The sequence below is a fragment of the Hemicordylus capensis genome, chromosome 4, assembly GCF_027244095.1.
Source record: "Hemicordylus capensis ecotype Gifberg chromosome 4, rHemCap1.1.pri, whole genome shotgun sequence".
Lineage (NCBI taxonomy): Eukaryota > Metazoa > Chordata > Lepidosauria > Squamata > Cordylidae > Hemicordylus > Hemicordylus capensis.
The window spans coordinates 113,641,675-113,656,421 of NC_069660.1; the positions used below are offsets into that span (position 1 = coordinate 113,641,675).

The following is a 14,747-nucleotide window of genomic DNA, read 5'->3' on the forward strand; positions in this document are numbered from 1 at the left end:
TTTATTATATTTCTCTTTTGTCCAGTGGCATAGCCACTGGGGATGTGCACAAATCAATTTTTTTATTTGATTTGTACCCAAAACAAATCACCCCTGATTTGTTTTGTGTCCAAATCTACCCCCACAAATAACCCCAAATTCAATTTGTATTTGCATCGATTTGATTTGGATTTGGACTGATTCAGACCACTTAACAAGGTCCTAGGGGCACCAAATTGGGGTGGTAGGTAGGTCCCCATGGCTGCCACCTACCACCCAAATTGCAAGTCAGTGGGAAACTTGATTGACTTTTAATGTTTTTTTAAAGCGTGTCCCCCCCCCCCGATTTTGAACATTTCTGCCATTGGAAACAATGGGGATATAAATTTGCCATATCCTAACCCTAACACGGATCCCCAGCTTTCTTTCTTTCTTTCTTTCTTTCTTTCTTTCTTTCTTTCTTTCTTTCTTTCTTTCTTTCTTTCTTTCTTTCTTCCACAAAGCTAAGTTCTAGCCCTTGTAGAAGTAGAGTTATGGAGCAAAATCTGCAGTCATTATTTTTCAAGAGTTTGGATTCTTTGGTGTATAATAACTTCTCCTCATAATGAATCCCTATGAGGATTCATTATAAGCATTCATTTCTTCTGTTCATTTTGACTGTCATTGGAGAGTGCCAACTGTCAACTGCCATGTGTCAACTACACACACACACCCCACACACACTGGGGTACTTTTTTATTTTTTAGGTATTTTTGAAGTGTTTTGATTCTTTGGCGTCTTCATTACATACCTTCATTTCTTCTGTTCATTTTGACCTCACTGCTTTGCAGGTGGGGGTGGGGAATTAGTGGCATCCCATGTTCCAACTACCCCGCAACCCACAAGCCACTGGGTACTCAGTTTATATTTTAGGATTTTTTGAGGTGTTTAGACTCTTTGGTGTGTAATGAATCCTCATAGGGATTCATTATGAGGAAAGGTTATTAGACACCAAAGAGCCTAAACACTTGGAAAAAATCCTAGAACATAAACTGAGTAGTACTCCACTGCCTTGCGGGTGGGAGGGGGGTGTAGTTGGCATATGGTAGTTGACAGTTGGCACTGTCCAAAAGACAGTCAAAATGAATAGAAGAAATGAAGGTGTGTAATGAATCCTCATAGGGATCCATTGAGGGGAAATTATTATACACCAAAGAATCCAAACATTTGAAAAATAGTGACCACACATTTTGCTCCATATCTCAACTTCTACAAGGGCTATAGTTTAGCTTTTTTATTTTTTTAAAAATGAAATTTTGGAATCTGGGGGAATTAATAGGAGGGATCCAAATCTTGAATCAATTCGAACTGAATCAGGCATGATTCGCTTTGTATCTAAATCTAGCTAATGGACCACAGGGGTGATTTGTTTTGTCTCCAAATCACCTGAATCAGCTCTTCGGGTACAAATTGATTTGAACGCGAATCAATTTGCACATCCCTAATAGCCACCTTGGAGGAGTGGGGGGGGAGATGTCCTTGGACTGCAGGGTACAGGGATCACACTCCACAGGACCCCCCTGCCCCCGCAGACTACCCACCCAGACAGTGAACAAACTGGTCACAGATTGGGAGGGTGATGGGCTGCACTTCTGGGTTTCAACACCATTCACTCCTCCTATGACAGCAGTAGTACATGAGCAGTTAGCCTGCTTAATTCCTCATCCCCAAATGAGGTTAGTGGAGGGAGTGCTCTCCTAACCCCATTTTGACAACCATGAGTTGCCATGGCGTGGCTTGTGCCACGGCGACTCATGAGAAGGTACCTGACCGGGAGGAGCCAATAAGCCTCCTGGCTTTGGAGGTCTCCCCAGAATGCCTCGCACGTTCATGAGGGGCATCCTGGGACTTCCAGGGGCGGGGCAGCCTCCTATCCTCACCGCCCCAGCAGCTCCCTGATGGAGCCAGTAATGGTGTGGGCAGCCGATCTGACTGCCCAGGGATGGCTCCCTGTTCGTGTGCTGCCTACTCTCCCCGCAAACCACCTCTAGGTGCTGCATTGTGATCGTGTGAAGTGCCTCACTATAAGGAGAATGAACATACAAGACCGGAGTTATGCTGAAGTTAACAATCACGCCCAGTTTCTCTCTATAAGTTGGTCCAATCCTCTACACAGTCTCCCTATCTACAAACTGTCCAAAAGTTGGATGAATACACAGATAAAGTCAGGTCACTGTGTATGATTCGCAGGCTCTGTTCATTTTGTTGCTGCACAGGATTCTAGTTTGCCATTTATTTGTGTAATAGAAATCTGTGTCTTTAGTCATGTTTTCAGTGCTGTGTATTATCTCATTCTATAACTCTCAAATTATGAAATCTGAAATAGATTTCAGTCTCATTAAATTTGTAAATTAGAATGTTACATTTAAAAAAATGGTAGGATGGCAGGACTTTTGTGAAGACCTAATCTAGAAATTACTTTTGTGTGGGCAGACTCCTGGACCTCTGACAAGCTGCCTGTTTCCTTGCTGTGGGGGGAGAAGGATAAAATAATATGTGGAGGCATGTGTTTAAAGCAGAATAATATTCCTGGAGCCAAAGTGTGGGAAGACTGAGTGCAATCTGAAAATAACTGTTTTTGCTACACTTTGTGCAAAGTAAAAAAGGAAAATAATAACAACTAGCTGGGCTGGATGCAAAGCATCTGCACCACTAGCTGCCCACCGCAGCTGCCCCCCACCAAAGCTTCCACCACACCTGTTCCCCCCGCCGCTTCCATTCCCCCTGCCACCGCCATTCCCCCCTGCTGCTGCTTCTCCGCCCGCCCACAATTGTTTTTATCTCTCCCCCCTGCATCAGCCCCGTCCTCCTGCTGTCATTTTCTTCCTCCTCAGTTGGCCCACCGCCGCTGCCACCATCACCACCGTTTTGCCCACACAGCCCACCACCGGCTTGCCCTCCCACCTGCTTGTCTGTCCAACCGCCATCTGTCCAGCACAGTTATCTTTGCCCGCTGGCCACCGCCATTTTTTCCTCTCCCACCCGTACCCGTGGTTATCTGGCAGCTCTCCAAACTCTTGCAAGAGCTGTCATGCATGGGATTAGCCATGGGTACATCTTAGAGAATTAAATATAAAGAAGATTAGTTAACACTAATATTATGTTGTAAATAAAATACTTCTAGTTTGCAAGTCAGGATTGGATGCCACCCTCAATACCAAATTGAAGCATTAGGAATAGCAAAAATGATGTAGTAATCCTGTGTTTGGGTTGGATCACTTTAGACTGCTGGTGGATCATATGACAGAATGCATCTTGATGGAAAACAAAAGTCTCTCCAGACAGAAAACTTAGACCTAACAAGGAGAAGACCTATAGCTTAGCCACCTTGTTTTGTTTTGTTTTGTTTCAATCTGTGCAGGGATTTATGGTGTGTGTGTTGTTTTTTTGTAAGGAGGTACATTAATCATGTGACTCCCACCTGCAGTCTGAAGTGATACAGCCAGTAGAGAGGTTTACTGCCTCAGCGAGAAGTAGGCCTTCCTGTAATTCTGACAATGTTTTTTCTATGGTGGAAGCACACACTTGTTTCTTCACAGCAGGCAGTGATTACAGGGGGTCTATTCTACATCACTACTCATGCTGCTTGCAACTTTCAGTGTTTTGCTCATGGTGAGGATAATTAACCCCTAGTCACCTACATGCTTTAGTGTCTTTGAAATTCAGTTTCAATACAAGAATGGAATGGTGAAGGGGAAAAATTACTTGGAGAACAATTAAGTTTTTCTTAATACAGACCTTTTTATTATACTCAGCAATACAGTTGTTCTGGTATTTGAAAAAAACAAAGTTCTCTTTGATAGGTTTAATGGAAAGGATTTGCTTCATCCTGTAAGCAGAGTTTCATACGTAAATCTTTATGTTCTCTTGTAATTGTTGTGGTTCTCTACATTTTGTTTCCTACTGAACCCTCCTGGAGGGATTATGCACTTCTGAAAAACTCTTTATCTGTAGATTTCAAAATGTGTTTTGATTCCTTGAAATCAGTTTGACCAGTGATTAAACTGCACACAAAGACTTCTTATTGGATACAAATGTGCTTGTTCTGTATAAAACAATGTACAATTGAGAAGCGGATACATCAGTGGTAAAACCAGATCTTGGTTTTTAACACTCCCTGGCCAAAACTTCGCAGTGGGCCTCTCTCCTCTGATGTCAGCATGCCTCAGTGGGCCAGGAGGAAAGCAGTAGCAATCATCATCATCTCATTGAACCCAGAGGGTGAGTAGGTGAGCAAACAATGGTGGTGGGCGATGCTTGCTGTTCCTCTCCTTTTCCTTGCTCCTGCCTTTGCTAGACTGGGCCCAGAGAGGAAGCAAGTGGAGAGGAAATGAGGATAGCAGCAGTGGCAAGGCAGAAGAGAAGGAGCCACCCCAGAAACGATTTCAGGGAAACTAGTGGGCAGTGCTACTACTACTTGCTGGTGTGTGGGCCTCAGCAGGGCCTGGCGGTGATGATAATGGGCAGCATCTAGACAAAATTAGTTATGAGTAACTCCTATTGAAATGGAAGTCTGGATGCTGCCCAATATTCATAAACTGACAACTACACTATTCCAGGACTTTTGTGACTTCCCTGATAGCATTATGGTTTCAGTTGTGAACGCTATGCTCAGTGTGGTTGCATGGGTGTCATTGTGCCCTGCTGGATAGTAGCTGTGACATCATTTATTTATTTTATTATTTATGTATTTATCATATTTCTATACTGCCTGATATGTACATCTCTAGGCAGTATACAACATTTAAAATATTTGAAAGTCACAGATTAAAATACATGACAATAAGAACAATAGAATAAAATAGTTATTAAAACTAGTTTTTAAAATTATTAAAATCATTAAAATTATTAAAACATGAGTGATGAGCAAGGATTCCTCCTCTCCCTTGAGCATTTAAAATAATAATAATAATAATAATAATAATAATAATAAAATAATGTTGTTATCCTTCTGTAATGAATGAATAGCTATGTACTCTCAAACCTAGCGGGTGGCAGACACAATCCTGCTTGCTCTTATAAATAAGTCAGTTCAGCCAAGGAATATACTGACTTCCCATTTCTTCCATCAATACCTTTGCTCTCTTTCCTCCCCTGCATCATGCAGAATTCCAATTTTACCCAGCAGCACTTGTGAAAGGTGAGTAGATAGAAGCCTGGGTGTAAAAAGAGTCTTTATTCACAATATCACGAACAATTTTTTGGTGTGAAAAATGGCCTTCATTCACTATGTGAGATTTGATACTTCAGATTTGATATACTTGGACGTATGAGACTGTTTGGTGTGTTTTTTAAAAACCATATTCTGTGTCAAATGTACTTGGGAACAAAAATGCTCCCAAGTATCACAGAAGTAAAGTGTCGGTCATCTCTCAAATATCACACAAAGAGGTCCTTCACAAAATCAAAAACTGTGTTCTACCCAGGTTTGAGAGTTGCGTGTGCTCCCAATATTTGGTTGTGTGGAAGCAAGGTAGGAGGAAAAGCTGGGTAGCTTTTCCTCCTACCATGCTTCCACACAATCACTTCTACCCAGGTTTCCCTCTAACCTTGCTTCTACACAACCAAATATTGGGAGCACACACAACTCCCAAACCTGGGTAGAACACCGCTTTTGATTGTGTGAAGGACCTCAAAATATTTTTTTTACTATATGAAGAGTGGTTAAATGGTAGTATGAATGAAGAGCTAGGGTATACTATCTGTACTAGGGCATGGATGCATAACCTTTCCTGCCATTCTCGCCTTCAGATCCAGGCTTTTCCACTATTGGGCCTACATTAATCAAAAAATAGATAGGAGTGGTAGGTGGTGGTGGTCTATTGCTGGAAAGAAAATGTGAGAAATACGCTAACCTCCCCCTCTTGCCCACTTATTCTTTTATGCAAAAGCCCTGCCCTCCCACAATAGCATTACAGGGCAAACAGACTAGAAACATGAAGTTCTTCCTTTACATCTAGCCTCTGTTTGAAAACCTCTGCTGAAGAAGGGCCTGCCATGGCATTAGGCAAAGAGGCGAGTCACACGATTGGAGCCGGCTGGGGCTTGGGAGTTTGGGGGCCACATAGAGACCCCAAAGCCAGGAAGCTGCTTTTTAGCCTCCCGGTCAGGGGTTTCCTTGTGAGTTGCCACAGTGCAGAGCTGCGCTGCGGCAACACACAATCCGGAAACCCCAGTTAGCTGAGCACTCACTCTGCTAACCTGGGCTAAGGGGAGGGCTTCGCAAGCGGGTTACCCGCTTTGAGGCAACTGGGCTTGCCTGCGAGCCCAGAGGTTCTGCTAAAATCGGGCTGGGCACCCCAGCCTGATTTTAGCCGATGGTGAGAATAGCCTCAAAGTGTTCCACAGTCAAACCGCCTAAATCTGCTGTCTTGAAATTTTAATATTTGTTCGGTGAAAACTATTCTCTTCACAGTTGGGGACCCTGCCTATTCGAAGGTTCCCTCATGCACGTAGATTTTTTTAGGCATTGTGCCGAAAGTGCTTAGATGTTCAGACATATGAATAGTGTTGTTTATATTCACTGCCAAATAAACTCTCAGCTTGTAGTTTGCATACATCGTTGTATCTCCACAGGGAAAAAGCATTACGTATTGAGCCACCCTTGCAAAGTGATGGGAACAGAAGAACTCTTGATTGTTCTCATGCAAGTGAAGCATTGATTAACATACAAGATTTTAATAGGACGAACACACACAGACACAGACACACACACACACACTTTGCTTTTAATCACCTTGTTTTCAACAGGGGAGGCTGAATCCTCATAAAAGTATAATTTGTTTATTAACACTGTAATGGAATGTACTCTCTTTAAACAGCAATAAGCAAAATTATTTTCATTACCAAGTGAGCAGATATAACATTAATAGCAAAGTTCCTCACAAAAACTGCTTTGCACCTTGGGTTCACTCTCCCTTCTGAGCTGCAGCCATTAGCCCTGAAGAGTCCTGAGATCCTTTAGAAACCTTATTTGTTACACAATAAACCAGTCTGTCTTGTACAGATATGCTGTTTGTACACAATATAGTGTGCCTGAGTGCACATTTAAGTACAATACCTATACTGGAGAGAATGTAATTGATTTAAGAGAGATGACAGCTCAGTAGCTCATTTCATACTTTCACAATATAGCAATTTCTCTAAAGCCTCTCATTTTCTCCTTTCTTCCACGGTGCTGCTCATCTTAGCTTTCCATCAATTTACCTTAAGCATCCAAAACAGCAAGGGACATTTCTGAACAACCTAGAGTATTCATCCTGGATCTGCAATGAAAAAAATGAAATGAACACATGGAGTTATTAAGAGGTAAATATATGCATTTTAAGCATCTTTCAGAGAGTAGGGCTTATTCTGTTACAAGGATTTTACATAATTTGGATTTGGAGAGGATTAGGAAAGATGTTGAAATGGGCTTCCAGAATGTAGGCTATAGGCTCCGACCCAGAATTTGATGGCTATAGTTAGTTAGTAAACCTCTTTAATTATTTCATAGGATTACTGCTATACAATGTGAAATGCCTTGCTGCTTAAATCTAAGATCTGGGAGGCATAAATCAGATTTGAGAGTCTTAGGAAATGATTTTGAACGGCGTATGTGCATTAATTACTTTATTCACGCCAAGCTGCAATCTTTGATACACTTACTTGTAAGTACAGCCCACTGAAATAAATAGGACTTCTAAGTTAATATGGTTAGGGCTGTTATGTAAACCTCTCGACTTCTCTGCCTCTAACTATATTGTCCCCCTTCTTTCTTCTTTTTAGAGCCTTCTCAGACCTAGACCACATGTTTATATAGTCACATAGGGATGTTGCTGAAAATAGCTTTTCTATGCCCGTGCAGACAATAACAATAGAGAGCCACTGTGTTGGAGTGCTTAGAGTAGGACTGGGAAGACATTAACTGGAATTTTCACAGCCATGAAACTCCTTGGACCAGTCTATCTCTTAATTTGATCAGAAGTATTATAATAAAATGGGGTGAGAAGAACCATGTAGGTTGCCCTATGCTCCTTGGTGGAAGAGGGAGGATAATAATGTAAATAATGATAATGATGATGATAATTAATTAATTACTGCTTCATGATTGCCCCATTTGGGTTGTGAGTTTCTTTAAATCTTTTCCACGTTACTGGTGGTGAGAACCTCTACAGCAGTGCTGCCAGATTATTAATTTGGAATCCTGATTTCAGAACTGCAGCATTTGTCTTTTTCTTAGAACCCTCAGTACCAAGGTCACAGAAGAGAATCAAACCTTAGATTTGCCTTGCACATCCTTGCCTTTCCCTCAGGTAGCAGAAACCCAGTGAATCTGCTGCGCCTCACATCTGATATAGTTTGGTTCCATTCTCCCTGCTCCACATAGTTCCATGCTCTATGCTCCCCATCTGCTCATTTGCTAGGGCAAGCTATATCCCTACATCATAGCAATCCTTTACATATTTTAAAAAATGGGGTAGAAACTAATTTTAAAAATCCAGAATGCAGTGCTTAAAAAAACAACACCAAAAAATGCGAGCCTTGCTCTGTTTAGCCTATAAAGAATAGTTTGGCTTTAATATTTGTGCATGATGTAATATTTCTAAGAACAAGAGACTACTTACTTTTCGTGACAAAACACAAAGGAATATGAAGATGAAGAGTCCTTGAAATGCATTGAATATTGTAAAAAGATATGCAGTGACTACTGATCCCTGAATGACGTGGAGCACACCAAAGATCCAGGTAGCACCAAGGAGAAAGAGGAGAGAAAGAGCCCCCCGGGCACAAGACCTAGACAGAAGCAGGATAGGGATCATATTTTTCCCCCCCTAATTGCTCAGCTAAACAATAAAAACAAGTCATTTCTTTCTATTTTGAAACATTCCTGAAAAATTGCATTGTAGTCGCATGGTTTGTACTTTAGGGTGTGCTGCGGTGCTGTTACCAGAAAAATATACTCTTACTTTCATACCAGAAACTCTGAAAAAAGAGTAAAAGTGGATGGCTTTTAAAACACTGGCTGTCTTAATCTTCAAATCTGTTTTCTCTGGTGTACTGCAGAGCCATATGATTTGATTTTAAATCTACTGTTAGTGTAATTCCCCAAGGTAAAACATATGTCTGTTATGAAGTATACCCCCTAAGAAACCTTGGAAAAAATGTATAGTATGCTCTTAGGTCAGCACATGTGCATGACATCAAAGGGATCTTTTGGCTGTTTCTCCGTTTCAGCCTTGGAGATAGTGCTGGCTGTAAAACCAGACTTTCTCTTTTATATTAAAAGGATTTTGCTTTTACAATGCAAGAGAACTTTAAATTGTTGCAGGGTCAGAATACTAATGCCCTAATAGCATACAAATCAATTGGCTGTGATTTCCCCCCGCTTTACTAACACACTGTAGTATAAGTATATCCAGTCCTGCTCATGGACTCTGACAAATTACACCATGTTGTCTTGCAAATGAGCTCACTGATTAGTTTTCTCTTTCATTTTCAGTCCAGCAGTTACTGGACTTTCTTTGCACAAGAAAGCTGCTGTCCCCCCTCTTTTTGGTGGTGTTGTCTTGAAGATGAATAATTTTTGACTTCATTAGAACCAGAGCACTGTGTGAAGCTGATAGCGAGAGGAGTTAGAGAAAAGTGATCAATCAAACAATTGCTAAATCCTAACTATAAATCTAGTGCAGTGAGTTGAAACTGCAGGAGTGTTTCTAAGCAACAAAAACAGTAAGTTGTTTTCAATGGTCCCTATTGGACACTCCAGCTTTTCCAGCACAAACGGTTTTCAAGGTCTCTATAAATCAGTTTTAAAGAGAATGAGTTGATGGAAAAATCATAGCAGCACACAAAGTTAAAAAAAATCCTGAGAAAAGAATAAATGAAAGGAAAAGGATATAATCCCCACTTATATCTTCCCCAGAAACAAAACACCCAGAAGATAACATTTTGAAGTCCCCTTGATATCAGCTGGAGAATTAAGCAAATCCTTCACTTTCTCCCATTGAGATAAATGGGGCTTAAAATTGCTTCTCATTGGACTTGTTCTGATGATGACCTGGGCTAGCAGCAAAGCGGGAATCCTAGATCCAAATGAACCCAGAAATGTAGGGCTCTGGGTTCAGCCCACATTGATCCCAGAGCAGCCACCCCAGACCAAATCCTACACCATCGATCTGGGTTTGATGGGTGTTCTTGCAAGTCCTACATTTTTGGCTCCTCATTACACCAACATGGGAGCATGCACACTGCTTGGATCTAGAATTCCCACTTTTCCACAGCTCAGATCATCGTAAGAACATACCTTTAGCTGGTTTGCAATTTTCACTTCAAGTGTTGTTTTGTGGCATTCTTCAATATATAGCATCCTTTATTGAGAACACAAATATCAACCAGTTTGAAGCTGGACAAATGGATCCAGCTTTTAAGGGTCCGTATGTCCAGCCAAAACTGATTGAATCACAGCCCTAGAAGTGTCATCATTCAATCCATCAACATCTTGGCCAAGAGTTTAAAGAAACTTATTTTAACCAAGGGACAAAATGTATAATTTCTATTCAGATTTTCCAGCACTTGATGCTGTGTGGAGTTCCATTTGTTTCAGAGTCTACAGTCCTAGATGGTCCTAATACAGAAAGGTTATTGGGCATAATGCCATTTATATAAATGGCTATGTAATAAAAATCCTGTGTAAGATTACAGCACTTGTCAACATAGCAAATGTTATATTATAACATAACATATGCTTTCCTTCTTATTAAACAAAAGACAAATTCTTCAGTAGGGATAGGTGTAAATAACTATTTTTAAAATAGCTAACTTTTTTTAAAAAGTCAAAGATAAAACTTACCTTATGTTTTCATAACAGCTAACTTCAGGCTTTAGCATGGCAGTTTGCCGAAATACTTTATAGATAATAACACCAAAAGCCATCAAATTAACCTGGATAAATATTTAAGTGTTTAAAAAAGTATTTAAGCATTTTTCAGTTTATAAAGATGCAGACTGAAATAATAGCACGATTTTCATGCTTAACAAAACTAAACGTCTTTTGTACTGTCAGAGGGTAACAGGCACTCTGATTAACTTATATTTTAAAAAACCTAGTACAGTAGAAATAAAGTCAAAGAAGTATGTAACTCTATATCCTTCAACTGTATAACTGAAAGGAGTCTGCAAATGTTTATTGAATTCATTGGTAAATCTAGTTATGTTTCTGTATCAAAATTTCCCCCAAAGTATTTTATGAAATGTGTGTTCATGTCTAGTTATTTTACCTAAACCAAAATTATACAGACATTAGAAAATATTTTCATTGAATGCATACTATTTGCTGCAAAATTATGTTTGTAACTTTATGAGAGCCAAAATCTTTGGACCTAAAAAGTACAAAACAAATGAAAAGCTTCTGAGAGTTTCACAATATATTTTAAAAATTAGCAGCAAACTAATCAACAGTCACAAAAACTGTACTCCAGCACAGAATAAATAACAAGATCCTGCAAAAGAGAGACATCCACCAAGACTATAGTCTTTCCTGACATCATAAAAAGAGCTCTATGAATGCACACATGTATGGGAAGTGGCACTGCCATGAGAGGTAGCTCACCTGAACTATGTGCATTCACTTGGATATATCTAAAGCCCTCTGTTACAGCTCTATGCACAGAAGATTCTTTTTGTGTGATCGAAAACTCTGCCTTCCTGATTATGAGTGGAGAGTCCTCTCTGTAAACAGCTCTACACACAGGCAGGGGCGGAGCCACCATTGAACGAATGGGTTCAAAGAACCTGGGCTGCCACGCTTAGGGGCCATGGCTCATGCTCCGGCCACACCCCCTGCATCTGAAGTCAGACACGGGGGCGTGGCGCACTCGCAAATGAAGTCGTGTGCCCTTTTTTCAAGCATATTCTGCCTGGCCAGGAACACGGCTCCCTGCCTTTTAAAGCTCCTGGCCTTGCTGGAAATGCAGCACTGGATGGAATATGCTTGAAAATGGGGTCTGCGACTCTGTTTGTGAGCACGCCATGCCCCCCCATGTGTCTGACATCAGACACAGGGGGCATAGCTGGGGGGTCCGCCAATACCGAGCTGAACTGGGGCCACTGGTGGCTTCCTTACGCTCCTGCACATAGGAATGGGCTCTTAGGCTAGAAGCCTGCTTCCATGATCAAGCTTTCATTTTGCCGTTCTTTAGCACTTGAAAACCACTTATGGCTGCAGTCATAAACACCCCTTGATGGCAAATCCTGCTAGACTTGCTTCTGAGTATACATGTTTCGAATTCTGCTGTGTGTTTGCTAAGTATAGCTTACACGAACTAGCAAAACAGCAGAGCTATGTTGACAATGCATACATAATTTTTATGTTATGTGGAAGAAGAATTTGCTAAGGTGATACAGGACACATTATGCACAGTAATATAGAAATAAACTTTAGAGAGTTTTTTGACCATTTTAAGAGGATGGGACTCTTACACGTAGGGAAGTGTGTAAAACAGAAATGAAAAGAAGGGAACAGGTAGCTGAAAACTAAGCAAGATAGCAATTACTTTTGTTCAATAAAATTATCATTGACTGGCATCCTAACTAGTGAGATGCAAGTGCTTCATGAGATGTACTAGTGCTGCAGATCAATTCCAAACTAACTTGGCTTTGCCACTCATGAGAGGGGGGATACTTTCCCTTGGAAGTCCTCTGTCTTGCCGAAAATATAGATCTCTGAGGGATGTGTGACTCTCAGGGACTTATTTTCAGGTGACATCGAGGGATTCCTGGGGGAGGGGAGGTTACTGAAACCTCCTCTCCCCTGTGCAAGTGCAGGAGCTGAGTTAACCAAGCCTGACCTGACACATCTCATGGAACACAGCACTTTGTTAGTTACAATGTTGGCCATTGTGTTTGAAATAACTGAAGGTCTCTGATTAATAAGTAGCAGTTATTGATGATAAAAAGAAAAGAATTAATTTAGCCATAATCTAAGTCCATTAACATGGTTTTACTGTAAAAAGAGTGCTCATTGGAAAAACGCAATAGTCCTGTGTTGGCATACTTAGCAATTAACAATGAATCTAAGAGGCTTTTCACACGTGCACCCTAACCCAGCCTAGGGAAGCTCAGCCTGGGTTAAGCTGCATGTGAGAACCGCTGGGAACGGGCCTGATTCTGATGGGGCAGCACCAACTATTTCCACTTTTAAACTCAGCTCTTAGCCAGGGTTAAGGGCTCATTCGACCCCTTAACCCAGGCTCCAGTATTAAAGATGTGCACGAATCACATTTTGAGATGCAGTTCGGAACATATCCCCTGCCCCTTCAAAATGGATGAGAGTAGGTGCATACCTGCTCTTCCTCTGCTCGCCGCCACTTCCTGAATTGGTGGCACTCCTCCCAGCTATCTTCACATGCCAGCGGCACTTTCCCCGAGCTTCCCTCACATGATGCTGGCATGCGCATGGCCTCTGTGCATGCACAGTGGCCATTTGCAGGGTCAGCAACAATACTGACCATGCAAATGTCTGCTGTGCATGAGCAGAGGCCATGTGCATGCCAGCATCATGTGGGAGCAGCTGGGGGAGAGCACCACTGGCACCTGAAGATAGCTGGGAGGAGTGCCACTGATTCAGTAAGTGGAGGTGAGCAGAGGAGGATCAGGTATGCATGTGGTCTCTTCCGTTTTGAAGGTGCAGAGAATGTGTTCCAAATCACATCTTGAAATATGAATTGTGCACATCCATCTCTGGGATTGTGTGTTTGCTGGGACTATGTTTAGCCCCAGAGGACATAGAGACAGGCTCCTGGAGAGCCCATCTCCTGGGGAATCCCACAATGCATCACACATGTCAGGTGGTGCATTGAGATCTCTCGAGCTCCGGAGCAGGCACACAGAGCTACAGAGCTCCATGCTGTAGGTATGCAGCACTGATTATCAGGGAATGTGGTCTGTGCTCCCAGCAACATGACAGCAGTCATCTGGGGATGGTGAGTTAAACCAGCCCTCCCCACGCCACCCACCGCCCCACCCACCCAATCATGTGAAGAACCTCTAAAGGTAGCGGCTCACATTCTGCACAGGGTAACGTGGATGGTTCAGCACCACCCATGCTGCCAGGAGCATCTCAAATACCATTTGAGGTGTTATGGAACAGACGTGTTGTGCTGCAACTTAGCACTATGCAATTGCAGTTGCATGATGCCACATCTATTGGAAATCATCATCATCATTATCATCAAACTTATATACCGCCCACACTTTCGTCTCTGGGCGGTTAACATAAAACAATTAAAACACATATAAAAGTCTCTTACAGAACCTCAAACGCAGCAGTACACAACACAGCAGTGTTCGAAGGGATTAGAATATAAGCAGCCGCCCTCCTCTATTTTTATTGTTTACAGAGGACTGCCCATTTGCATCACGGAACTGTGATTGTGTAATTTTAAGTTGCAGCAGAACAAGGCTGTTCCACAGTATGGTATTTGAAATACATTCAGAGGTGCAGGCAGTCCTAAATTGTCCACATTATCATGCCCAGAATGTGAGCCAATATGTTAATATTCATGCACATGCATTAATGTGCACATCCATTAATATTAAGATGTATCTATTCCTAACTCAAGAGATTTAATTTAAGATACAAGGAGAAGCTGAGAAGTGGAGTTGAAATTTCAAGAACAGGTACTCTAGTGCATATCTGTGTATACTGAAAACAGAATTCCTTAAGGGGAAAAACAGAACAAAATAGAGAC

The 14,747-nt window shown here is 41.6% G+C and overlaps 1 protein-coding gene across 3 annotated transcripts in view; it reads right to left on the bottom strand.

Annotated features, from left to right (window-relative positions):
- Positions 1-6,785: 6,785 nt before the first annotated feature.
- ADGRL4 (adhesion G protein-coupled receptor L4) overlaps positions 6,786-14,747 on the bottom strand; it is a 153,653-nt gene continuing 145,691 nt past the window's right edge. For all 3 annotated transcript variants that reach the window (XM_053247388.1, XM_053247389.1, XM_053247386.1), the window contains 3 exons: positions 10,850-10,941; positions 8,625-8,793; positions 6,786-7,283 (listed from right to left, as the gene is read on the bottom strand). In XM_053247388.1, the coding sequence (XP_053103363.1) occupies positions 7,221-7,283; positions 8,625-8,793; positions 10,850-10,941 (324 nt within the window). In that variant the 3' untranslated portion in view covers positions 6,786-7,220. The remainder of the gene's footprint in view (positions 7,284-8,624; positions 8,794-10,849; positions 10,942-14,747) is intronic.